Raw genomic sequence first — 26,985 nt, 5'->3', positions numbered from 1 at the left:
CCTTTTTCTTTGGGGCGGCAGTTGGTGTTTTGATCCAGGTAAAAGACTTTTCTTTCTTGAAAATACGAAGCCTGAAAAATATTTGGTAGAGGTTGAGTTGGTGAAGAATTTTCAAGCGTGGAAGTCTCGGATGATGAATGAGGTTTTGCGGAGAGTACAAAAGCTTTGGCATCGATGGCGTTGGAAATATAGATGTAAGGTGTTGGGGCAGAAAAATACTCAATCTACGTGAGGTGGTGTGGCGTGAAACCTTGCTACAGAAATGATGAGTTTATGTCCAAGAGAAGGGCGCTTGCAGATGGAGCTTGGCCTTTATCTCAAGCGCACCTTCTGTTATAGTATAGTTTAGTTAGTTGAAAAGGTTATAATATAGTTTAGTTAGTTCAGAGTTAGTTGGGGAATGTTGTTTAAATAGCTTGAGTGAGAATGTAATCGGTATGTGGATAGTCATTATGTTCATTGTGAACTAGGAGATTGGCATTCTCGAATATGTTTAGGAGGTTGAGTAACCCTCGAAGTTACTCGTTAGTTCAATAAAGATTCTCAATTCCTTTTCATCATTCCATTTCTTATCTTCCATTTTCCATTCTTTTATTACTTAGTTTTCATTTACAATGTTAATACATAAGAGCATTGAGCCACTAGTTCCAACATATAGATTAATATGTAATATTCTCATATCCACAAGCACAAGGCCAAGAGGAACAGAATGCCCATGAACCTTTGCTTTTTCTTTTTCCCTTCAATTTCTCTTCAGTCTTGCCTTTTAGGTGTTGTTCATTTTGTTGTTTTCCGTTTTTAACGTCAAAACGTAATAGATCATACAGACAACCGAAAAGGCAGCCCTCTGATAGCGTGACGGGCATTGGAAGAGGAAAGCCGAGGTTAAATGTTGGTTGGGTTTGGACTAATTAGATGGAATGTATCAGCATCGCGGGGATAGCTCAGTTGGGAGAGCGTCAGACTGAAGATCTGAAGGTCGCGTGTTCGATCCACGCTCACCGCATTTTTTGGTTTTAGCAATATTTTTGTTTTTGTAAATCTTTTCGCAATATTTTGAAACGGCTATAATATTTCATGCAAATTCTAATTCTAGCCTTCAGGGGGGGAGGGGGAAAGACTACCGACTTACTTTTTTTTTTTTTTGGGTGTGGGAGATGAGCAGTTTATCTGTTTATGGTTATAATTTTATTTTATTTTATTAACAACCATAATGATAACGATAACGATGCACATGTGTACGTTAATATAAAATTATATAAGAGTAATGCTATCGGCTAATGTGGCTGAGCTCAACAATCCTTGGATTAGATTAGCATTTGTTAAAAAAAAAAAATAAGGGTTAATGAATAGTTTCACATTAGCTCAACAATATAAGAGTGAAATGGGGTATAGTATAATTATATCTCATTTTTCTTGTATATAAATGCTTTCATGCTAAAAGGTTGGCCTAGCGACATGTGCATGCCCCAACAGTGTCTGAATACAGTCGCATCCATACATTGATTCAAAAAGTAATACTAGAAATCACGTTTTTATCTTATAATTATTTCATAATGTTAACATGACAGTCTCAACTAACTCTTGAGTTCTACTGATTTTTTTTTTTTTTTTTTGCCTTTTATTTTTAACATTGACTTATTCAAAAATAATTAATAATACCACGTGAACATAGTAAAATAATACTCATACAATGGTGTGGAATATACCATTACTCTTTTTCAAATGTGCAAAGACAATGCCATGCCACATTCCCCTAATGTGGTGGAGGAGAAAAAATGAGGTGGAGGTAGTATGGTGGACGAGATAAAATGTGGATAGAAAGATATGAGTTGGAGATGCTAAAAATCTTTTAGAGCCTTCTCATTGGTTGATTCAAACCAGACATTCTTCGCCACAATTTTCCACACTTGCATTCATCACCACCCATCTCTTCCGCTGTCTTATTCCTTGCACATAATAACTTCCCCTTTCTACACACTTCCGTCAACAATTCTCTATTTCTTCTAAGCCCAGTTTCAGCTGTAAAATAACTGAAAGCTTGGGATTATGGCTGCAACGCTAATGGCGGCAACTGCAAGCTCCAGCACTGTTCTCAGGCCAACTCCGTTTCTTGGCCAAACCAGGGGTGCCAACGCTAACCCTCTTAGAGATGTTGTCGCTTTGGGAACTGGGAAATACACCATGGTATTTTCTCCCTCCTCTCTCTCTCTCTCTGAATTTATTTTTTGTTTGTGTTTTTCGGGTGCTTAACATTGTGGGGTTTTTTTTTTTTTTTTTTCATCACAGGGGAATGATCTGTGGTACGGTCCAGACAGAGTGAAGTACTTGGGACCCTTTTCAGCTCAGACTCCATCATACTTGACCGGAGAATTTCCCGGTGATTATGGCTGGGACACTGCTGGGTTATCTGCTGACCCTGAAGCCTTTGCAAAGAACAGGGCTCTTGAGGTAATTAATGCTAATCTGAGTTAGCAAAAAGAAATTAATATTAATGGGTATATGATGTCAATCTTTCCAAAGAATGGTTATTTCTGCTTAACCCGAATGATGTTGTAAAGGCTAATTTTTATTGTCACATTATTTCAGTTATATGACGGTCTAATATGAGTCTGCTAAATAGAATTACGCTTCCTGATAATTAGAGTTGGAATGAAGTACTTGTCAACATTCAGATTCTTCATAGCTGAACATTTTTCTCAATGAAGTAATTGCATTTATTGGAGTGGCATTGTGACTATAGCAGTAGTATTCATGATGGTACTACATTGTTGTGGAAAATTAGGTGATCCATGGCCGATGGGCTATGCTTGGAGCACTGGGCTGCATCACTCCAGAAGTGCTTGAGAAATGGGTTAAAGTAGACTTCAAGGAACCAGTATGGTTCAAAGCAGGAGCTCAAATCTTCTCAGAAGGTGGCCTTGACTACCTGGGCAATCCTAACCTTGTTCATGCCCAAAGCATCCTAGCAGTGCTTGGCTTCCAAGTCATCCTCATGGGCCTCGTTGAGGGATTCCGCATCAACGGCCTTCCCGGAGTCGGAGAGGGTAACGACCTCTATCCCGGCGGCCAATACTTCGACCCTCTTGGTCTTGCTGACGACCCTGTCACATTTGCTGAGCTGAAGGTGAAGGAGATAAAGAACGGCCGGCTAGCCATGTTCTCCATGTTTGGCTTCTTTGTCCAAGCCATTGTCACCGGCAAGGGCCCCCTGGAGAACCTCTTGGACCATCTTGACAACCCTGTCGCCAACAACGCATGGGTCTATGCCACCAAGTTCGTGCCCGGATCTTAAGTTGAGCTCCAGTCCTTTGATCTTGTTTCATGTCAATGAAATAGAAGGGGAAGTCCATGTGTAGTTACTGTAATTTTAGACTTCAAAAACTTCTTGTTTGTATTGGTGTGATCCAACGGTAGCTATTGATTTTCAGATGGTGCTGGTCTTCTAAAGTTAAATTAAACTAAAAGGGAAGGTATTCCTAAAGTATGATAATGCAAAATAATGCCATTTAATAAATTGTTATATATCAGCAATAAAAATCAGTTGTAAAAAAAAAAAAAAAAAGTAATGCTATAACTCAACTCACATCCTACTCTCATTCCACTATGCTGATGTGATAGTGCTTATCAACCATTTCATTAGCTTTTATTAAAAAAAAAAAAATTAAAAAAATCAAGGGTTTATAAGCACTAGTATATCAGCTCAGTAAGAATTGAGTATTTAGAATTACTCAAAAAAAAAAAAATACAAAACAAAACAAAAAAACAAAAACTTGAGGCTAATTTTGGCAGCCATGTTATTTCAGTTGTATAACACTCTACTTTTGTTACTCTTCATGCATTGGCTAAAAAAAGTCAAAACGCCATCCCAAAGAAATTACAAAACCCTAGATAAGAAGACCAAGCCAGGAAACACTCCATCCTTTAAGGGTTTAGGCAAAGTGTACTAAGAAGAGAAAGATGGACTGCACAATAAAAGTAATATATTTATGTACTTAGATCCCATGACCAAATAGTTTACCTTACCAAAAGCATTTCATGCAGAAGGATAGGTGATATGAACACTTTCCTTCCATATCTTCAGTTCTAAATATTCTCAAAAATTACAACATTGACAACAGATTATACACAAATACACTAACTACTGAATGGAGAATTTTAAAGGGCCAAGTTCTCTCAACAAATCCCTATTTGGCTATTATGCACAGGCTTATGAACACTTCTACCAAGTAACAAAAATTGGTAGATATACAATTTCTCTCCCTTCACTGCCTCACTATGGGAACACCCCCTAGATATAGGCAATAAAACAACTCCTTCAAAAGTAAGGAGGCAGTATTTTGATACCATTTCTTTCTCCATTATCAGTCTTTGAGTTATCTCCATCTGTACACACTTCACCAGGGATGATCTAGAACGAGAATATTATGACACTCTTGCGCTTAGCTTTCCCCACCATTTATAACGACCTTCAGAACGCCCAAGTTTATGAAGCTTTGCCTTTGCCTCTCGTAACCTAATTTTGAATTCTTTTTTCCATACTTCAAAACTGAGTTTAAGTTTCCGAAGTTCATCATCAGAATTTACAAGAGAACCTGAGTGCCCTGATTTGACCTCAACAATAGCTCTGGCACCGTTGTCAAAAGCCTGTCTATGCTGCTCAAATTCCTTTACCAGATTGCTGACTGCATTCAAAGTACCATTAGTGTCTCGCCCTGCTCCAACTTCGTGATTGGTACCAGAGGATTTTAAGGGTGTGCTTGCACCAGGAGTTCGAGATCCCAAGGACGTGTTATCCTCTGAGTCATAATACTGCGGCGTTGAAGAAGCATCAAGTTTTCCAGGTTGACTTGCAGCATTGTCAGCAGATAGGCTCTTCCTGGCTGCAGCAAGACTCATCTGCATCGCAATTACCATTAAAAACCCCCAGGCATCTGAGTAATTCAATTAGTAAGGGTGCAGCTCTCATGTTATGAACACGAAAAAAAAATTAAAGAGAAGCACAGTAGCTTTTATTGATTTGTTACCATCTCTCTTTTTTTTTTGGGTTCTTTGATCGCCTTCAGGCACATTTTAGTTTTGTTAACTTCTATGACATATATGTAACATCTTTTGTAGTTCAACTTATGTATGAACATGCAAACTCACTTGCAAAGATGCCATCTGCTTCTGCCAAATCTCCTCCATTGATTTCATCTTTGCTTCATATTCTGACCACCTTGTCTCAGACTGCTGTAGTTGCTCCCTCAGTGCAGAATTTTCCTCTTCCTTTTGTTCTAGAGTTGCTTGTGCCTTAAGAACCTGCATTTGAAGCTCTGCCAAAACTGGAGGCAGAACCTGAACCTCTTGCGGTATATCCTGCTCACAAAGAAAGTGACCTTTTTAGTCATCCAGGTTGACAAAACTTTCAGAAAATATAAAAAGAAAACATACTTTGCCTTTCTTTTGGGTAACAAAGAACTACGACAACCCAACCTCTCATCGTGTACAAGGTAGGTAGGTAAACCCCGGATATACAAACCCACCCGCATGACCCGCATATTAAATAAGCCCCACATTTGAGATTAGTGGGATTCGAACCTAGGATGTGCAGTCTATGCCTTCATCCAATGTACTTACTACTAGGCCAACCCTAGCATGTGCTCCCCTAGTTGCATTCCTTTCATTGGTGAATCTCAAAATGCATATTGATTGTGCAGCATTCTCTATGTGCTAACAATACAGTTTGGTAGTGGCCATTGGCCAATGCAAGCTGAGGCAAAAGGCCCCAGTGGCAGTCTAGGCCATGCAGGAAGTTGTTTGACATATGCCATTTATAATGGATTATAAAGCTATGGAAGTATTTCGACTCTTTAGCAATGTTTTTACAGTTTTTTAGGGTTGAACAAATAAAAATTTGTCAAATCAATTTTTCAGATAAACAAGCTTCTTAGGGAAACTATTGAATATTGGGAAAACTAAATCTAATTTATAAATTTGGTTTCAAGCATATTTGAAAACTTCTGCATCATGAGAATTTTATAGCTCCAAAACTCCAGCAAAATTTCATGGACTAAGGGGAGAGATACAAAGGAAAACACCACTTCATGAAATAATATTTTCTATAACTACATAATAACTACAGCGCCAGGACCAAAACATGGTAAAAATTCTTGCAAGCAGATAAGTGTCAGAGAGAGTACCTTCATTTCTGAAATCTTCCTGCTTGGCCTCCGTTTAGATTTTGCATTCTCAGGATGTAACTTTCTCAAATTATGCATGCCATTGACATGCCTCCGAACAAGCCATCCACGGATTACTACAATTATTTAAATGAACAATAAGAAAACTGTATGCAATTGAACCACCACAAAAGCAATGAACAAAATAACTTTTACCAGATTGTAAATGCACAGCCGCTTGCATTTCATTAAGGGTTTCAGAAGCACTAGTTGTGCACCACTTTATCCTATCATTATACTTCCTTCTCGTAATTTCACCACGAACAACTGCATTGGTTCCATCAATTTAATCAAACATTTTTAAAAGCTTGAAAAAAGAAGCTTCTGAAGATCCAAAAGAATCAACAGACCGCCTAAAACTAATTCAGAATTTAAGCCACCAATTCAAGTGTTTTAGGCACTTTACAGCATAAACACCTGTGAGACCTAGAAAACTACAGTCCTGAAGAGACTCTAAAATGTATAAAGCAGCATTTCTTTTATAGAAATATCCAAATTGCATATGACAGAGAAAAACTGCAGAATAATTTTTTTTTTTGTAAGTAAAGATATATTATCAAAGCGCAGAGGGGCGCAACCCTAGTACACAGGGAGTATACAAGAGAGCGATTAAGAGGGAGAAAAAGAAGAAGAGAACATAAAAAGGAAGTCAGGGAAGCTGGTCACTAAGGGCGCTAGCCAACTAGTGGTCCAAGTGAAAAGGGTGTACAAGAAAAAGTGTAAAAGGTCCTCAATATTCCTAGACGAGTCCTCGAAACTGCAGAATAATTTTAACATGAACAAGATTATAGAACAAGCAAAGAAATGCATTAAATGAAACAATTTAAAAGGATTGAAGAAAAGGGTGCTCTAAACACTTTTCTCATGGAGAGTGTTGTAGTATTCACAAGTTTCAACGCTTGCGGAATTTACGTCATTTTCAGTTTAAAGCTTGTATTTGTGGGCTCTTTTGTATACTTCCTGTGTACATGGGTTGCGCCCCTTGCACTTTTTAATACATTGACATTACTTATCAAAAAAAAAAAAAAAACCAATTTAAAAGGCATGGATATGCATGCATTACATGATTGTAATGTCATCACTCCTTCCTGAAGCTCGTGGAAGAAATGGCGAGCTTGGAGACCACGGAAACATTTCTGAACACCAAGTATACCTTGCAAAACTTGATTTCTCGCATTCTCCAACGCACCAATCTATAAACCATTAATAGCATCAGAAAAACCATTAAAGAAAATAAACTCATCAAAAAGAGAACAATCACAGTTTCAGAACTCGACAGTTTAGTTCAAAAATCTTCCAAAGTATCAAGATTTAATTCAATTGACAGAACACCCTTTCAGTCGAATGTTAAAATTGCTTTCATTCCATAGTAAAGTATCAGGTCAACTCAGCAATGACCCCTCCTACTGTTTTTTTGTTTTTATCTTGTTTTCTTTTCCTATTCGACCTTTTTTTCTCCTGATTCATTTTCCTTTCATTGACATCCTTTATACTCAGGGTCCCATAAGTCAACTGAATAATGGGGCAATATCCATACAACTCCAAGCACAAGTACTGCACATAGAAGGTAAGTTTCAGTGTGAAGGAATCAGAATAGTAGTACAGTGTTTAATTATTTTCGGAGACCATATAAAACATTTAGGAAAAATATTCTTTGTTTCAGCTCTTTTCGAGGACTGTTCTAGCTAGTTAAGAGTTTGTGGGCACTGTTACACATGTTTTGGTACGAATTTCTAAAAAAATTTGTATCCATGGACAGCTGTTTATGTGTCTCCTTTGATAATTAGTTATAGTAATTTTCTTGTTCTTTTTGCTACTTCTAGTTAGGTGTTTCCGTTTGTATACGTCTTGTGTACCTAGAGGCGCCTTATGCTTTTAATAATAGTTGGCGATTACTTATAAAAAAAAAATAATAATAAAAAATAATAAAAATAATAAAATAATAAAAAATAAAAAATAAAAATCTAAACAGAAAATAAAAACAAATGCAGTAATATGACAAATTAAGAAAACCTTTTAGAGCTTGATTTACATCTTTATGGGTGTTTGATTTTAACTGATGGGACGATGAAAAGATTCTTGGTAATTTCTGTAGAAAACTATGGCAAATCATTCTGACTGACATGGTTAGTGAAAGCACTTGTAAATTGTACAATATATCACCACTCCTATGGACAATGCCAATAACGAGTCTTCACAAATTATTCTCACCATTCATAGACATAAAGTGAATATGGCTTTCTCTTGCAATTTGTTTGTAAAGCCTTCCAAACCTAATTTTTTTTCTCCTTTTTTTCTTTTGGAAAAGACAGCATGGGAATTACTTGCCCATGCTAGATATGAATCCAATTAATTAATCTAATCATTCTCATTCACGCAGGACAGGAAGACCTATCTTTAATAGATTACAAACATAAAGTTAAAACTTTCTAGAGTCTTGCATTGTCCAGAACAAAGACGTGTGTGTTATATATATATATATATATATCACCTTCCATCCCCCAAAAGCCTATGAGGCATGGTTTCTCTATAGCATTTGGTGCATGGAGATTGGTTTTTTGGTTTGGGGGGGCCACACTACATAGGCTTTGGGGGGTGATGAATAGAATTACTCTATCGATCCATCTATCTATATATATATATATATATAGTATTACACACACACACATATATATCTATATAGGAAATTACCTGCCCCATTCTGAGAAAAAGTTTGGTATAACCAACTTGATACATCTCAGGGAGGACATTGAATTGCTTCAGCACTGCAACTGATATACTTAATGGATCCTGAGATACAATGGTCTCTGAAAGTAGGAAACCGTACCTGAATAATATCGGCACATAAGAAGAATTAATTCAACATCTGTTTTTCAAAAAGAGAAGTAAAGAACCATTAAATAACTAATAAACCCTCTACCTTCCTGCAAACTCTTGATGAGTCATTCTAGTAGGATATCCAGATCTGGAAATTCTAACAACCTCCAACACGCCACAACACCTGAGCTGTTGTAAGACAAGGTCCTCTTCATATAAGCCAGGAAGCTGCCTGCTGTTTGGCTTTATGCAGCGAATGAAGTGAGGCGTGGTGTTCTCCAGCTGGTGCATTAGTTTGAACAGTTGACCCTACAAGAATCCAAGACATTTCTTGAGATCTTGCAAAAAAAAAACTTCAGCTACATCTCCAAGTACTATCTTGTACTCTTCATACTTCTAAAAATATTGCAATTTTCAGAACAAAGCGGAACACCAAAATCATCTCATATAGTCACATGCCACTGCCGTAAATTCCATCATTTCAGCTTCAGCTTTTAAGTACGCAACATCTATTTGTATATTCAAATGATAAGAAGGTAACAAGCATATTACCTTAAACTTTGTACCAACGCTCTGCTTTGGGGGGTCCAACGCACCTATTTGGCACATAGGGTTTGCTTGTTTCTGGGATTGGCCAAGCATTTTGGATGCAAATAACTGTAGCAGTTGGCAACTGCATGATGAGAGGAGTTGGATGGAATCAGAGTGCAGTCGATCTCTGTTCTTTTCCAGGAAACCATTTGTATCATATAGGACCTAAAAAAATCCAGATGTTAGCGAAGCCATAAACATATTGTGAAAAATGACTTTCATGGTTTGCTATCTTGCATTTACTTATTTATAAAAAAAAAATAAAAAAATAAAAAGTGGTTCATAATCTTGCATGACTTGACTATTTAAGAAAGCTCTAGTTTTCCTTGTAGCTATAAAACTATGCAACGCGAAAAAAAATTAGGAAGATCTAGCCAAACACACCATTATCCATGCTCCCTATATCATATCATCATTTACTACCAACTATTGAACTCAAATTTTCAACATCATCTCTGGAAAAACTACATAATATTTATATCTGGATTAGAAAAGACAGTGCTATTGTAGATTCAAATGTACGCCTTAATATTCATTGCCAGGATCAAAGTGGAATGGAAAATTCTAGAAAATCTTTTTGAAAGTTTCAGCATGTATGATAAATATTGGTCCATCATGATAATAAGTTAGAGATTGTGACAATAAAGCAATATGCTGACTGCTCAGAAAAAAAAAAAAAAAAAAAAAAAAAGGAAGCTGCCAGAGTAACTGTGTCCAAATATCTGAGTGATATTTGGTTACAAGATGTTGCTAAGAAGAGAGCGACAAAAGAAAGAAATGGAAGGAGATTTGTTTGGCAAACCACAAAACTGGGCCAGACATGAAAAGTATAATCAATTTTAAGTATGTAAAATTTGGTCAATTTTGTAAAATATAAAATTAGTACTTAATCTCTATTTACGAATACTAAAAGTAGTGGAACATATTTCCATAAAAAGCCAAACATGACTACCATGGGGTTCAGATAAACTGAATATAAATTGAAGCCAGGTCAAAGCTGAGCTAGTATTTACTTTTGTGTTGTTCAGAACTAGAAACAGTTCTATGGTTGCCAAACACCCTCATAAATAAGTTCTCTCAAGTAGATGATATTAAACTTTTTTTATACACACCACTTTCATCTCTTTTTTATTTTTTTGTGTGGACCAATTTTTATTTTTTTCTGACACTACTTTCATCTCTGCTATTGTACAATAAGCACAAAGTCCGATGAGTCATGACAGTCACAAATTTCACTTGTACAATTTCAATAGTCAATTTGAAATCAAATGAAAACATAATATTGAAAGCTCCTTGCAAACTGAGCTATAACTAACCTCTCCGGCATAGTGACGTATACCAAAGGCCCTGCCTCTTTCTCCTTTAAAGCAAGAATTAGAATTCAAGTGCTGCTTAAGCTTACTAGCAAATGTCAGATCAGTGGCCTTGGGAAAATTTGATTCCTCATCCAACAACGATAGTAGACCTAAAGGCTTCTGCACAATCCACCGGACAACAAAGAGTGAGTGATCTAACTACCAAGGGAAAATACTCTGGTTTAATGTGAGAACAAACAAATCTAAAGAAATGAGAACTGCATCCATCATGAGCACCTGAGAGCAAAATTTCCTGGAAGCTATCATAAAAATAACATACTATATAGCAGAGTATATAAATGAATGCAAGCAAAAGCTTTTTCATTTTTTTCATAAAAAACACACACACACACACACCAAAAGGTGTAAGAAAGGCCCACACTCCAAAAATAAAGTATACAAAACAAAGTCAAATCAAAGAACTTTGTGCAAGAGATTCCAATCATCTCCTGAATAAAAGGTAGCACGTGAATGATAATGTTGAACCATAGAAATACCTTCTCAAAGACATCCAAGCACTCCTGATTGTCTTCAAAATCAACTTTTGTCCAATCAACCCCATCCAATTCATAGTCCTGAAACAAGGAAATTGTGACATTGCTATTCATAAGAACCATGTCATATGTTGACAATTGGAAAGTTCTATTGAATCAGTGAAACAGAAGATACACCCAATGAAAGTGTGTCAAAACAGATAAGTTTAAAAACTAAAAAAATTTCTGGTTTTGCAAAACCAATTGGTCTGACCAGAAACACTACAGAACCCTCATCTCTTTGCTATTCATAAGAACCATGTCATATGTTGATAATTGGAAAGTTCTATTGAATCAGTGAAACAGAAGATACACCCAATGAAAGTGTGTCAAAACAGATAAATTTAAAAACTAAAAAAAATTTCTGGTTTTGCAAAACCAATTGGTCTGACAAGAAACACTACAGAACCCCCATCTCTTTGCAGAATGTCTTCAAGTACATTTTCCTTTAATTACATAAAGCTTAAATTTGGCTCGCAGGTCAGCATCTAGAATCCTCAACAACAGTTTATATGAGCATATAGAGCATATGATCCTAGTCCAAAAGAATTAAAATCAAACAGAAGGGACTGATTAGATTAGCAATTTTCATTCTATACTGCCTTGCAGCTCCCACTTTGCAACACTTACAAAGATCTTCTAACTATTGTCACAGCCAAATGCAATGCAACTAGTGAGCAGTGAAAAGTAAACAGTTCTCTTATTTATATCTACAGCAAGGGATTTTCTATGTAGGAGGCACAACCAGATATTCTTCTAGTGAGTAATCATACAAGAGAACAACTGTGCGATGGTTTCATTTGGAGAAGTACAGGCTGAATTATAGTATGGTTATAGAGTTGTACAAGTGTCAACCACAATTCCTACATCTATGTTGTGAAAAGCATATCCTAATGCTAATGCACCATGGACCGTCAGATTTTTTTTTATATATAAGTAATAATTTATTGAAAAGAATATAGGTAAAGCCCTCACACATGAAAGTAAACAAGAGAGACAACCACACTAAAGGTGTCTATCTAAAAAGTTAACAAGATCTAAAATATTCAAAAAGGAGAATGAAGAAACAGAGAATACAGCCCAAACTAAGAGGGATCTCAAAAAAGTGGGTTTTAAAGAAAGCAGGATCTAGTAGTCTTCAAAGTAGCGCCAATTCCTTTCACCAAATGTTCTACATCAAGATCAAAGGAATAACTTTCCAGATAGCCTCTTTGAAATGCCCACACCCTTGATTCATTCATGTTTTAGAGTGAGCAATAATTTATCAAAGATGTCTCTATCAGCAAGCTTGCATTGGTCAAACCGGTGGAGTGGAAATGAAAGGATTGATGGAATTCCCCATAAGGGAGTGAATCTTAAAGGAAAGAAATTGGTGGAATCGAATGCTGGATTCCATTTGCATTCCACCCAAAAGTAGGAGATATACTCCATTCCCTTCATAATTGGTATGAAATCTCGCTTTCCCTCCTCAACTGATAAAAGACATGGTAACAGAGAAGGGAATAATAGTCAAAGTACATAATTTTTTCCTTTACATTTATTTCTTTAGTCTTAAGTATCCAAACAAACGAAGAACATCTCAAACCTTTCTTATCTATTCTACTCCCTCATAATTCATTCCTTTCCTTTCCTTTATAAGTCCCAAACTCCCAAACACACTGTAAATATGCAAAAGCCACTTAGAGAATAGGTTTACATATACATGACAAGACATATAATTGTGATTCTTCTATGCATCATTTTATTAAAGAATGACTTGTTAAAAAAATACATTGTATATAAATTGAAAGGTCACATTGCATTTGAGACGCTCACCTCCTGCTCAAGTTTAAATAGATGCCGGTTGAAATGTTGTTGCAGCCTCTCATTTGCATAATTTATACAAAATTGTTCAAAGCCATTCCTCTGAAAATGAGGAGATGATATCACCATCAAATATGCAACAAGAGTGCACTAAAAAATCACTATATAGATGAAGACAAAGCATATACCTGAAATGACTCAAAACCATATATATCAAGGATACTTATAGATCTCCCAGTACATCGTTTGCCTACTTCAAGCGACTTATTGATTTGTTCTACAAGCCAGTCAAAAATGCTCGCATATATAAATTTTGCCAATGCATCTCTTGTGTCAATTGCCTGAATTTCAGAAGGGGGAAAAAATTCATGTAACCCCAAAAGAGTGCATTTGAGAGCTGCTTAGAATAGAGGGACAGAACGCTAAACAGACCTGCTGCAATGTCAATCTTTTAGCAATAGTATCCTTGCCGGCTTGGATTTTATGGGTAGATAAAGCTATCACTAGTTCCTGGGAACTGCAACCAATCAGCCTGGCAGCATTGGTTACAGCTGAGAGAAGGAAAAGTTAGTAGAAGTCACTTCAAAGTAAGTCGATATAATAAAGTCTTTAAAGAATATATGTATAATTTGCCAGTACGCAGAAAAAGCAGACAGCCTAAATAAAGTTCTAGATAAAATACCAAGACAGTAAACAGTACTCATAGGAACAAATAGAGGACGCAAGGAAAGAGAGAGGGGGGCGGCATTAGTTGCTATATCAAAGTTTCACTACCTTCTTATCTCTTTCAATGTATGAGTTACTACTCAACTATGACACTTGGGATAGAAGGCAGAAGCCAAGGAACCTATTATATGATCCTTCTGATCATATTTGCCAGCATAAGAAGATATCTTTTATTAAAAAATAAGCTCACAGGCATAGACACCAATTCTCACAACATTTCTAGCAGCCTACCGGTTCTCAAATTTACGTTTCCATTACTTTAAAAAACTTCCCTATTGGCCAACTGTATCAACCAAAAAATTTACGCACACACTCTCTTCTGGGGATGGATGACCTGCTATTGACACAGTAATCAAAATCTCTCCACATATATGTATCAAACATTTTACCAGAGCTCAAAATATCACCATGTAGTTCTAAACCTCTAAAAAAAACGATTATAAACATCAGTTTATGACTAATTAAAATAATTCTAGATGGTTACAACTAGCACCAAGTATTTATGCCATCAGCACTACCAACATACAAACAGCATCAAGTGCAAGACATCCATCAAGAAAGTCATGAAGCCAAACACATAAAACTTACCTTCATTAGCCAACACCTCTACATGATTTTCATTGTCAATTACTTCAAATGATATGTTCCCCAGCCATAACACTGCAGCAAGCATTGCAAATGTATGTTCTTGATCTTCTTTGCTGATTCGAAGAATGTCTAGGGCTTCCTGGAGAAACAAGAAACAACAATAAGGATAATAGGAGACAGAAATAAAAGGAAGAAGGGTATATGAACCAGAATGGTGACAGAAACAACTATATGTAAACTTACAATGAGCTTATGAAATTTCCTAGCATCATCAACACCATGAATTGCCAAGCAATCACTCTGATTAAGATAATTGTACTCACTTGCAATTCTTAGATTCAGTCTCTCTACAAAGAAAAACAAAAATTAATTCCAAGCATCAGAGAATAAGTTCTCTACTATCTCGTTTAAATAAATTATGAGCATATTAGAATATTGAGGAGGGTACCGCGGCTGGTTGTAACTTTATAAAATAGAAAAAAAAATTCTTGTCTTAAGAGTTATAAATGAATATGAACAACATTTTAAGAGATTCCAAATATTGAGAGGGCACTGTGGCTGGTTGCTGATCATCACTATATTTAACAGATGAGGCTAGTAGAGAGAAACAATCAGGAAAGCTGAGAGAACTATACTCAACGCTTCCAATAAAAATGGCCACTCACAAGGAGAGCAAAATGAACATTCGAGTTGCCCCACAAAGAGGATCACTCAGTCCTAAGGTCTAGCTATTTTGAGAAATCTTCAATTTTCAGTGTAGTCTGTAACATTTAGAAAATCCTTGGCATGCCATATGGCAAGAGTACCTGTAGAAGCAAAGAAAGTCTAAAGGCTATCCTGTGATGATTTCATAAAGATTGGAAAACCTGAATTTCCCACCAAAAGAACACATAAAAGCATACGAAAGGTTCAGGGCCTTGACTACAATGTCACGACATATATAGCCAATGTTGTCACAATGGAGTAACAATTATGGATACTGAAAGGATGAGAATCAGCCAAAATGAGAATTCTACTTTGAGAAAATTGTGTGGAATGATTAAAAATGAAAGTCCAACCTTTAAGAACTGAAGGAGCACCAGCACAAAGTTGGTAAAAGATGTGGTATGACCTCTCGCCATTGACCAGTTGAACCACTCTCGACTGCTCAGAGATGTACATGATTTCAGAAGTAAAACAAGATGATATAAAAGTTCACAGCACTTCAGATGGGGCAACAATTTACCTTTTCTGACAAAACTGTCCACAATTATCGCAGGTAAAATTGACATTTGACATAGCATGAGGTTGAAACAGCAATCAAGTCAGTTATCTCGATTAATATGCATCACAAAATAGTATATTAGAACAATTTATTCAAATTCAAACTCCTTACAGGTTTGTATCTTAGCACCACATATCTTCCCCAGTGAACTAAAATGAATTTCAATCAACTTCCCCTGTGCAAAATTAGAACATGTGTAAACTATAGACTTCACTTTATAAATTGCAAAATTTTAATATTCAACACCAAACAAAAACTTTTAAGCTATAGACCATGATAAAACTGAGTACGTTCTGCAATGAAGAAAAGAAGAAAGGAACTCACAAATCGGCTAGAGTTGTCATTCCTCGATGTTTTTGCATTCCCAAATGCTTCCAGTATACAGTTTGTCTGAAGGATTTCATACTCTATCCCGCAACTGCCACCACCAAGGGCAGTCAAATATTGCATTGCAATTTTAGCTGTCTCAGTTTTCCCAGCTCCGCTTTCCCCACTGCAAGAAAAAACTAAAAGATGATTCTGTGTGCTAACTACCAATAAATCTCCAAAATGAGCTCAAAGGCCAATGTTGCAGAACATAACTTAAAGAACACTAAAGAAATGATCATAACCGAGCTCCTAGTTAAAAGGAAACTTAATTGAAGACATTCTAACCTTATGATTATGGATTGATTTACTTCATCTGCAAAATAAAATTATAGCAAAAAGAAAAGGCTTGAGAAAGAATTTACACGTGGGCAAAAGAGAATCAAAATGTTTCACTTTCTTTCTTCACATAAGAAAACATATGGATTTTCCCACCTCTCATCATCTCAGTATAAGCAGCGTCTGCTATAGCATAAACATGAGGACTGTCCATTACTTTCTTCCTGTAAGCTGTGACAAAATCTTTTCCATATATCTGTACATCCTTGAAGGGATTAACTGCAATCAAAACTGGACCTGCTTTACTCTACAGAAAGGAAACATAAAAACTGTCAAAGGAGAGTGAAAAAGGAGATATGACTCTGACTTGCAAGCATGAGCAAGAGGACCATATCATACTTACATAGATTTTATCCTGAGAATATCTGCACTGGAGATTGTAAAGTACTGATGGCTCGTTCAAATAACTAAGCTGTATAAGATCATCTACACCATCCAGTATATCTGGGTTTGCAGGTAAGAGCTCTCCTGTGGGCACTTTCATAACCTATAGTAATCACACAACCTAAGTGCAAGTACAACCCACCAACTAAAGTACTTAAGATTGTTTAAACAGAATTCAGAAATGGCCAAAGGTTAAGAAACTTACATTTCCATTGGACAGTAAAACAAGAGCTTCCTCCCCAGAAGTTGATTTTATCGTTCCTGACTCCCACTGCCTACTTGGGAGCCAACTCCAAACACGAAGTTTCTGGTAGGAAAATTTACATTCAATGTCTATGTACATTTCAGAAACAATACATCAACACTAGCAAATTAGACCACTGGTACAATTCACAGAAAACTAATTCATTGCTAAATTTTCAACCGGTATGGGAACAAGATCAGTGCTGTTCCAGAACATTAAATGGATGGTTCCCTTCGAAAGTAAGGGAGGCCAGAAGATCAGTGCTGTTCCAGAACATCAAATGGATGGTTCACTTCGAAAGTAAGAAAATCTGGCCTCCCGACAACATTTCAATCATGTTTTGACTTCTAATTTGTATATTTATCACATCCAAATGTATCTTTTAGTGCCCTAGGTGTCGTAACCAATCCATCAAAACAAAATCACATACCTAAAATGGATCTTCCATCTGATACAAGTTTTTACTAACGGAAAAAAGGGAGTTGAGGGGTTGGAATTAGCCTCCCCTCTGGGCAATCAATCCACCCATTATTAATCACAACTAATGGGCAAAAGAGAGCTGAGGGATTTGACCACCAACACCCACCCACCCATTATTAATCACATCAAAAACTCCACAATTTCTTCATCTCTCTTTCTAGACTAAGTCCCGTAAACTTATTATCTGAACACCATGCAGAATAAAAAAAAAGCAGCTCTGTTCTTGCAATTAACTGTACAATCAAATACTCCAACTACTTTCAGTACTTCAATTAACACCTCTTACCAAGAGTGGTAATGACAAAATTCCACACCTTCTTGATCACTCTCTCTAGTCTAAGACCCCAAGATGTACGGATGCTTGCAATTAGTTATACGGCAAAATACTCTAATCATTACGAGATTGTCAATCAACAAACCTTAACAAGACTAACAGAACAACAAAGAATCAATCTGAAGCAAACATATTATTCTCACTATTTTCCTTCTCCGTTACCTTCTTGATGAAATAACCAATGTTGTCATCCCAATCCAATTCCCTTATCTTCCGCGGCGAAGCACTCGGCGCCGCAGAGCCATGATCTGAATCCGAACCCTCCGTTCGCTCATTTTTGCTCTCCTCCGACTCCACAGTATATGGCGACTCCACATTCTGATCTTTCTTCATCTTCTTGCTCCCGAAGCTCCCTCTCTTGAACCCCAAATCGCTCACTTTCCTCTTTCCCTCCTCTTTCCCGTTAAACTCACACGGAGGAGGTGAACCGCCATCGCCGCCGCCACCATCACCGCTGACCCTGAAGTTGTTTGGCAAAGAGCGGCGCGCCGAGGGCAGCCGAGCCCTCGACGTCGGCCGAGCCGGCAGTGCCGGCGGCAAGTCCTTCGGCTTCTCGACTTCGTCTCTCCGGCGCAGAGAGTCCAGCATCTCCTCCAGCGAGCTCCGCGCCATCGTCGCCGGCGATAACATCACCAAATTCACTCGAATTTCAGCCTCAAAAGCTCAATTTCCACCTCAGTTGAACGAATTCAAACCCTGCGTTGTCCAATTTACCAACCATGAAAACCCTAACAGGAATTATCAAAATGTAAGAATACTATTCCGATAGTCCAAATCCGTAAGAAGAATAATGACAAGCCGGAAATGTTGCGAAAAAAAAAACTACGTATCTTTTTTTTTTTTTTTTCTTTCTAAAAAACACCTTCAGAAAACAAACTCCGAAACCGCATTTGCGCAAATAATCAAGGAGGTTAAGGTTGTTTCAGAGAAACAAACCTTGTCTCTCTGTGTGCGTGTCTTTTTGACAGAGAAAGAGAGAGAAAGAAGGAAATGGAAAACAGAAATGAAAGGAAAAAAGCTGTTGCCTGTTTTGTCTTCTCGGTTTTTGAAAACAAAATTCGCAGCTTAACTTGGATGACAGATTTGTTGCTGCCGTTGTTGTCGTTGCTTTGCTTTAAGGTTTTGTTGAAGAAATTCAAATATTTCAGGTAGGTGACTAGGTGGGGTTGAGCATTGTTTTCTTGAGAGAACCGTTTGGATCTGATAAGGATAAAAATATTGTGTGTAATAAGAATATCGGGAAAAAAAAAATTAAAAACAAAAAAAAAAGGATTCTGGGAACAAGCTAGAGCCAAAACTGCGCCGGATTGAAGAAAACGCAGAGACACTTGGGAGTTGGGACCTGAAAAGCTGAGTGTCGTTGTAAATTGGGAAAGAGCAGTTCTACTATTTGCCTCACTATTTCAAGATATTTACAAGTTTGGTATTTTTTTTTTTTTGCTTTATTGCCCTTCGCTTTTCTCGTGGCCAATCCATTTGATGCACGTGTTATACTGTTTGGATGGCATATTTGGCCTTTTCATTAAGAGAGCTGTTACAGATTTATTTCCTTTTCATCTCTTTTATAAATTCTCTTATACAAAAATTGACAAAATATGAAAAACAAATATTTCTCTTTCATAAGGTTTTTTTTCTTTATGTGAAAAATAAGTTAAGAGCGTTTTATATTTTGAGTTGTTTGTTAATGTTGTTATTTTTTTGCTAAAAAAAACAAAAAAATTACTCTAAAAAGCGTTACGAAACGAATTTGATCCTCTTTTGTCTCGGTTTCATTTTTACACTAGAGCTAGTTGTATTTTTGTAGGTTTGTTAATTTAGCCATTTATGGGAATGTTTCAATATCTTCAAGTGTAGTGAATGTAATTAAGCATGGCCATATTGATATTATCGATTATCACAAGAAAACAATAATAGAATAGGGAAATAAAGTAAATGACTACTTCAAGATTAAAGTATTATCTGTCTTGAAAAGAAGGAAAAGCTACAATTGATAATTTATGCTTGAAAGGTAAGAAAGAGAGCTCAAGGAAAGGGAAGTGGCAAGGAAATTGTGTGAGATGAGGGATATCATGTTTTTGATATATATATTGGTCCTCCCTTTTAGTATTTCACGTTCAACTCTTGCAAATTCATTACTGAATTTGTGAAACCCAAATCTGGTCCTACAAATGTAATGGTAGATTTTTTCTTTTAATTGGAGGAGGACCAATTAAAAAGAAAATAATCGCTTCATACATATATATATATATATATATATATGGAAAAAAAGAAGAAGATGGAATCAATCTTTTTATTGGAGCCTCCATGCATACGAAATCTCCACCTTTTTTGCATCACCTTTGTGGGGGAACAATAATCATTCTAGAAATGCTATATATACTACACTCTTATTCTGTTACGCTAATGTTGCAAGGAAATTTATTTGGCGCTATTTTAAATTGATCGGAGGATATTTTCTCAAGATTGGTTTGAAGGAAATTTATGTCCATATTGCAATGCTCATCAATTTTTAGATTTTTATTTCTATTTTTTAACAAAGGCTAATCTAATGATTAATGGGCACTATCATATCAATCCATTAGTAAAATTGACGTGAAATATGAGTATAGTATATAGCATTACTCTAATCATTTAGAGCCTAAACCTACTTATCACTATTTGATGCTACATTTTATATGATAATCAAGGAGTTCTCTCAATTTTTCCCTCACTCATAAATTATGACCACGTTTTTTTTTTTTTTTTTGGGTTAAGAACAAATTTACTCTTTCGTTTATGAAAAATCAAATCGTACAACTTTCAGAAGATACAATAACATGAAGGAAATCAATATATTCTTCCATCCAAATTTTCTCCACTAATTGAGGGAAAGCTGCTTTTACCAATAGATGAGTTGTCATACTTGCTTCCCTCATTGTGTACAATATTTGCCATGAATGAAAGCTATACAAAATTATCTTTGAATCATCAATCAGAGTTGCATGCCTACTCCATGATTGTTCCTCCTTTCATAATGCCAGTACTATTTTCAATGCATTACCTTCCCGAATGACATTGGGCAATCCCAGATCCTTGCTAAACACTACCGTCTTCCAATCATAGGCGTAGAGTCTGTTTGATATTGCGTTTGAAAAATATAGTTTTTAAGTTAAAAAGAGCTTTTAGACAAAAGCTTCATTTTTAAGCTTTTGTCAAACGTATTTTTTGGTTATTTTTATGTTTTTTTGGACCTTTAAAAGTACTTTTTTACCGAACAAATATTTTTTTCTTCAAACAGACCTTTTGAGTGTTAAAAATACTTTTAGACCCCTCAAACGCAATCTCAATCAGGTCGTAATAGGCAAACTTCAATAACCTTACTACCTAAAGTCAAATATGTAATTATTGTTCCTAAAATGGCTAAGATCCAAGTAGTCACATATTAATGCAGCATTACGTACCCATTGGCAAGTTTGTAAATATGCGATGGAATAAGGTCAATATTGACTTATTGAGTACATAAAATAAATGGCAGTAAGTGGCTCTGGCGACCTTCTTCGACGTGCCAAGAAGGATAAGAAAATGTGTTTTGTCGCTGAGCGGCTCTTCCGTTTTGTTGATGGCACAGATGTTTTTGAAATTTTAAATCGTGACTGTGACTTAAGACTGTGACCTACAAGAATATCCAAAAGTCGGAATTTGGTGAGCGTGACAGTGTAAATACTGGAGTTGGAGGGAACTTCGAATTATTATTTACTACCAGCCCATGGACAATACTACCCCTTCATTAAGGGAGCTTTTTATTACTAGGAATTTATATATTTTTTTGCATTTAATTATCTGTTTTTTTTTTTTTTTTTTTTGAGAAATGTTTTATACTTTTGGTGGTTTGTTAATATTTTTGATTTAATAATAAAATACAAAGTTGTTAATACTCTTTTGGTGTAAGCAGGGATGAAACTATAAGTTCAATTTTAAGGGGCGGGATTGTAAAAAGAAAAAAATCTAAGGACCCCAATAAGAAAAAAAAAACTATTTTTTCTAACAAATTAACAAACTATTTTTAATAAACCTTTTTATAGAGTTGGAGGTTGGCCGGGGGTCATAGAGTAATTCTAGGTGTCCTACTTATGTCCTATTAAGAATAATGTTGCTATTAAAATTATTATTAGGCTTATGATTGATCATTATTAAATTTTGATCAAATTGTGATTTTATAGCCATATCATTCTTAATAAGACACAAGTCGGCATTCTATAATTACTCGGGGCCATGGCCCCCACCAGCTCCCCTTAAATCCATCCCTCGGTGTAAGAGTGAGGTTTTATGTAAAAAGCGCGGGACTGCTACCTGGATAGATAAGGCAAAGGTGTTCTTTTGTGGGATTTGGCTAAAGTGTTGTGAAAAAGCAAAAAATTAATGTTTTTTTTTTTTTTTTTAAATTGTTCATATCTAATTCCATTTTCGGTTTCTTTTTTGTGAAAAAACTTGTAAATAAATTTGGACCCAATCCTCTTTTGTGATAATTGAAGAAGCAAATATTTAGAAAATTAGGGGGGGAAAGAAGAAGATGAAGAAGAAGAAGAAGAAGAGGAGATAACTGGAGAATAAACTAAAAATAGCATAGGAAAAAGTCATTGAAGGTTTGTAGTTTGTGTGTATGCATGTCTTATGGCAACATGAGAGAACATTTTATGACTATCCAATCATAAGACATGATGTCATCTAATTTTAGAAGAGAGGCTGTTTCAACGGCAAGAAGAGCTGCCCGTATTAGGATCAGTTTAGAGGCTGCATACATCGGACACTCCGAAGAGTCCCAACAGATAATAGGTTGATTTTTTTATTTTATTATTTTTTTTACGGCATTTAAGTAAAATCTCTAGATAAAATCGATTATTAAGGCAACAAAATTTTGAAAGAGATTATAATCCTTTCGGGGAAGGGGATTCCAAGTTTAGATGGGGAGATAATGGCTATTTTTATTAAGGATATAAATTTTCTCTAAATCAATTTAGAGAAAATATCTTCCAACCCATTTAAAATAGTGTCAAGTATCAATAAACATTTAAAAGGTACATTAAATTTAATTTAAGTTAGTAAACTGCTATTAATGATGATAAGAATTTAATGAGCAACTTCACTTTGGTCCCTAAACTTCTATCCGATTTTACAAATCCTTGAACTTCCAAATCTCTCATTTTTTATTCATGAATTTTCAATTACTCTCAATTAGAACCCTTCCGTTAATTTTAGCCGTTAAAAATACAAAAAAAAAAGACCAAAATGTCCTTGATTTTCATTTTTTTTTTAAATAAAAAAAAAATGTTTTGGAAGTTATAATTTTATACAAAAGTCAGGGGTATAAACGTCATGCAACATTTAAAATCTGACAAAGGGTCCAAATTGAGAGTAATTAAAATTTCAGAGATCCAGAGATTTGGAAGTTTAGAAAAGGTTTGTAAAATCGAGTGGAAGTTCAGGGGGTCAAAGTGATGTTTTCTCCAAATTTAATGTACCTTTTAAATGTTTATAAACATTTGATATTATTTTAAATTAATTGGAGAATATTTCCTCTATACTGGTTTGGAAAAAATTTATAATGTGTCTCAAAAAAAAAAAAAAAAAAACTTTGTTTTTTGTTTTTTGTTTTTAGGGGACAAAATCATGCTTTTATTAAAATTATCAAAAAATAAGAATGGCAAAAAAAGCATGAGAAAAATAAATACCCGGATGATTTGATTTGATAGGCACAGAGGGAGGACATAGAGAATGTCGGAATCATTCTTGGACTTTAAAAAGGGTTGGGTTTTTCGTCTTTTTGGAAGGATATTCCAATTTATTTTTCAGAGAAGTACTTCAAGCCTCTCATTAAGTTTGAGTTTACTTCGGATTGGAGAATCTCCTCCGTTTCATTAAGCCGTATAATTTATATTATATAAACAAATAGGATAAATAAAATAAATAGAATAAAAATATATAATTAGAAAAATAAAATTAATTGATGAGGGATCTCCCCACATAATCTCTCATTCCTTTAACTAATCTTATTCTTAAATCTCATTAATGAGATTGATAAAAATAAATATTTTTATGTATTCCTTAAAATTTCTCTATGTATTAAAATGATTTATATATGTCTTATTTCTTAAGATACTATTGTATCATATATTTTATTATACCTATTCTACTATAGTATCCTATATTTGATTGCGCTATATTTTAATTTTTTTTTAAAATGTTTTGTTTAATTTAATAATAAAAACAACAAATCAAAGTATAGTGGTCCACAATTAAGGTCTCATATAACGCAAATTCTTGCGCCCCTCTTGTGGCTCGATGGGTCGATGCTGGTTCCTTTTCTAGCAGCATTACCCTCTTTGCAAAAATCCCCCCTCTCCCATGATATTTTATTTTGGGTGCATTTGAAATTGTGATTTCGCAAAAATATGTGTTTTTAAAATATATCGCTAAACGTAATGCGTTTGACATTACGATTTAGAAAGCATATAATCTAAAATATATATATATATATTAAAAAAAAACAGCGATTTTTATAAGCAGATTAGGGGATGTTTATTTGAAAAAACGTGAATTTAGACCAAAATCACGATTTTGAATAACAAATATTTCATAAAAAATTATTTTTTAACATGTTTTACCAACCTTTTGTTATTTTAAAAAATAGCGATTTCAAAAACGACGAACCTTCATATTACCAAAAAAATCGTAAGTCATGATAGTGCATCTATAAGTAAATGAAAAGAACCTCCATGTATGTATATTTATACATAAGATTTACATCTTGGTACACCTATTTTACCATAATACTAAACAGATTACATGGTGACTACGCTGTGGGAAGAGCCATTTCTTTTCTTGCTTGAGATTGGACTTCATTTACTATCATATCAAAATTCCTTATCATGCTTAGGAAAATTTCATAACAACTCACGGAGTTTTCATGTGATTTGAATTTACTCTTTAGATTTTTTAAAATCACATTTGAACCCTTTAAGGTTGCCGTGTTTTGTCATTTCACTCCTTTCCTAAAAAATAATTACGTTGACATTAAGTTAATGTGGTGTCGTGTAAGAGCCCGTTTGGGAGTGCAATTTCAATAAGTGCGATTTTAAAATTGCGTTTTTAAAAATTGAGTTTTTAAAATCGTACAAACGTTTGGTAAAACATACTAAAAAATACTTTTTTTATCAATTGAGTGTTTGGATAACATTAGCATATAATTGCGGTTTCATGACCAAATTACCAATAAGGATGAACAAGACAGAAAAAAAAAGAGAAAGGAAGGGTTTTAAATATATTTTAGGTGGGTATTCTTGGTATTTTCTTCATTCCCGTTCTAAAAAAGTAACTATTGCGCCAAATATCTTTTTAATAGAAATCGTGATTTTGTTTTAAATTCGCACTTTTTCAAATAAGCACCCTCTAATCAACTTATGAAAATCGCAGATTTTTTTGCGATTTTAAAATTTGCGTTTTTAAAATAGCAATTCCAAACACCCTAAAATTGCGATTTAGTTTAAAATCGCAGATTATTTTTTAAAAAACGCACTCCCAAACGCACCCTAAATAGTTTTGTCATGTCACATGTCACATATTTTTATTGTATAATAAAAAATTACCAAAAAAAGTGAGAAAGAAGTTAAAAATAAATAGAGAAGCCGGTCATTCATCCTTCATTACTGCCCGCCTCTACTGGGAGGAGGTGGGAGGAGAGATGGGAGGGGATAGAAGTGATAATTCAACTCCACCACCTTTAAAAGGGGATTGCAACCACACCCATGCATGCAGTGCGGGTGGCAACCCCGGGTGACCACACGAGCTACCCCACTATTTGGGGAGTGGGGGGAGGTTTTACCTATGACACTCTAAAAGTTAGTCTCATATTGAGTTGGTATATTACTTACATTGAATGTCTAGATTATAAAGATATTCATATGTTTTAAGTTATACATTGATTCCATATTAGATAATATTGAGCTTTTGTAAGTAATTTTAGGGAACTCAAATTACAACTTACTTAATTATTTTAGAGTAATAGCACATTCGTGGCAATTTTTTTTTTTTTTTTCTCGGGTCATTTCAAATAGTATCAAAGCAACATAATAATACCATGTAGTGCTTAGATAGCACTCCATAACATGGACTTTGACGAGGACATCAATGATTTAAGTGAGAGATTGTAACACCCCAAAAGTTTGTCCAACATTCGGTGAGAGGATTATAAAAGTGTTCATGTATGTTAAGTCTCACATTTGTTTCTTATTATATGAGACTAAAGTTGATAATTTTTGACACGATTTGTGAACCCGACATGAATACAACACGAAATTAGCAAGTTAGAGTTTTGTGTAATGGAGTTCATGTCAATTCGGGTCAATCTGAGTTAATCTGTTTACTAAACGAGTCAATCTTGTGCCAACTCGCCTATTCCATTGGTGTCCTGCATAGCCTATATAAATAAAATTATATTTTTTTACAATTAAAGAACAAAATAATTAAAGGCTAAAATTCATATAGATTCATTTTTAAAATTCATATAATTTTTTTTTCTCCATTTAAATTCATATATAGGTGTGAAAATGGGTCAAACAAGTCATATTTTGGGTCAACCTAACACGAACTGTTTATTAAACGTGTTAATGCGTGTCGTGTCAAGTCAACCCAACACAACTTGTTTATTAAATGGGCTATTTTGTGTCATTTATTTGTTTAAATGAATTGTATCAGGGTTGAGAGGTTTGACCCGTTTAATTAAATGGGTCATATTTAGGTTAACCTAAATCTGATTGACCCGACTCAAAACCGACACGCCAATTAGAATTGCCAAATCTTTTATGAGAATATGTTTTATAAATAATTTTAAGGAGTTCAAATTGCTAGCACATTATCTAAATTGTTACAACTTCCTCCCCCTCTATCATTGAAGGTGGGTGGGAT

The 26,985-nt window shown here is 35.2% G+C and overlaps 3 protein-coding genes and 1 non-coding gene across 4 annotated transcripts in view; 3 read left to right on the top strand and 1 right to left on the bottom strand.

Annotated features, from left to right (window-relative positions):
* LOC132173913 (double-strand break repair protein MRE11) overlaps positions 1 to 26,985 on the top strand; it is a 52,451-nt gene that overhangs the window by 23,229 nt on the left and 2,237 nt on the right. The window lies entirely within an intron of this gene.
* On the top strand, positions 934 to 1,006 carry TRNAF-GAA (transfer RNA phenylalanine (anticodon GAA)). Its single transcript has one exon. It is a non-coding gene; the product is annotated as a tRNA-Phe (tRNA).
* LOC132175650 (chlorophyll a-b binding protein 13, chloroplastic) lies at positions 1,965 to 3,430 on the top strand. The gene is made up of 3 exons (XM_059587661.1): positions 1,965 to 2,187; positions 2,290 to 2,451; positions 2,786 to 3,430. The coding sequence occupies exons 1-3, from the start codon at positions 2,050 to 2,052 to the stop codon at positions 3,293 to 3,295; spliced, it is 810 nt and encodes a 269-aa protein (XP_059443644.1). The 5' UTR covers positions 1,965 to 2,049; the 3' UTR covers positions 3,296 to 3,430.
* On the bottom strand, positions 3,966 to 19,355 carry LOC132173693 (myosin-2). Its single transcript, XM_059585264.1, has 25 exons — positions 19,071 to 19,355; positions 18,208 to 18,741; positions 17,193 to 17,294; positions 16,947 to 17,090; positions 16,700 to 16,850; positions 16,553 to 16,580; positions 16,223 to 16,391; positions 16,010 to 16,073; positions 15,860 to 15,873; positions 15,693 to 15,777; positions 14,878 to 14,981; positions 14,635 to 14,773; positions 13,753 to 13,871; positions 13,509 to 13,661; positions 13,333 to 13,422; positions 11,482 to 11,559; positions 10,946 to 11,104; positions 9,591 to 9,794; positions 9,142 to 9,347; positions 8,913 to 9,048; positions 7,285 to 7,414; positions 6,378 to 6,488; positions 6,183 to 6,298; positions 5,149 to 5,358; positions 3,966 to 4,899 (listed from the first exon to the last, which is right to left on the bottom strand). The coding sequence occupies exons 2-25, from the start codon at positions 18,673 to 18,675 to the stop codon at positions 4,426 to 4,428; spliced, it is 3,654 nt and encodes a 1,217-aa protein (XP_059441247.1). The 5' UTR covers positions 18,676 to 18,741; positions 19,071 to 19,355; the 3' UTR covers positions 3,966 to 4,425.

This window comes from Corylus avellana, chromosome ca3, assembly GCF_901000735.1.
Source record: "Corylus avellana chromosome ca3, CavTom2PMs-1.0".
Lineage (NCBI taxonomy): Eukaryota > Viridiplantae > Streptophyta > Magnoliopsida > Fagales > Betulaceae > Corylus > Corylus avellana.
Note: the sequence above shows the minus strand (reverse complement) of the source record. Positions and strands in the feature narration are given on the sequence as shown.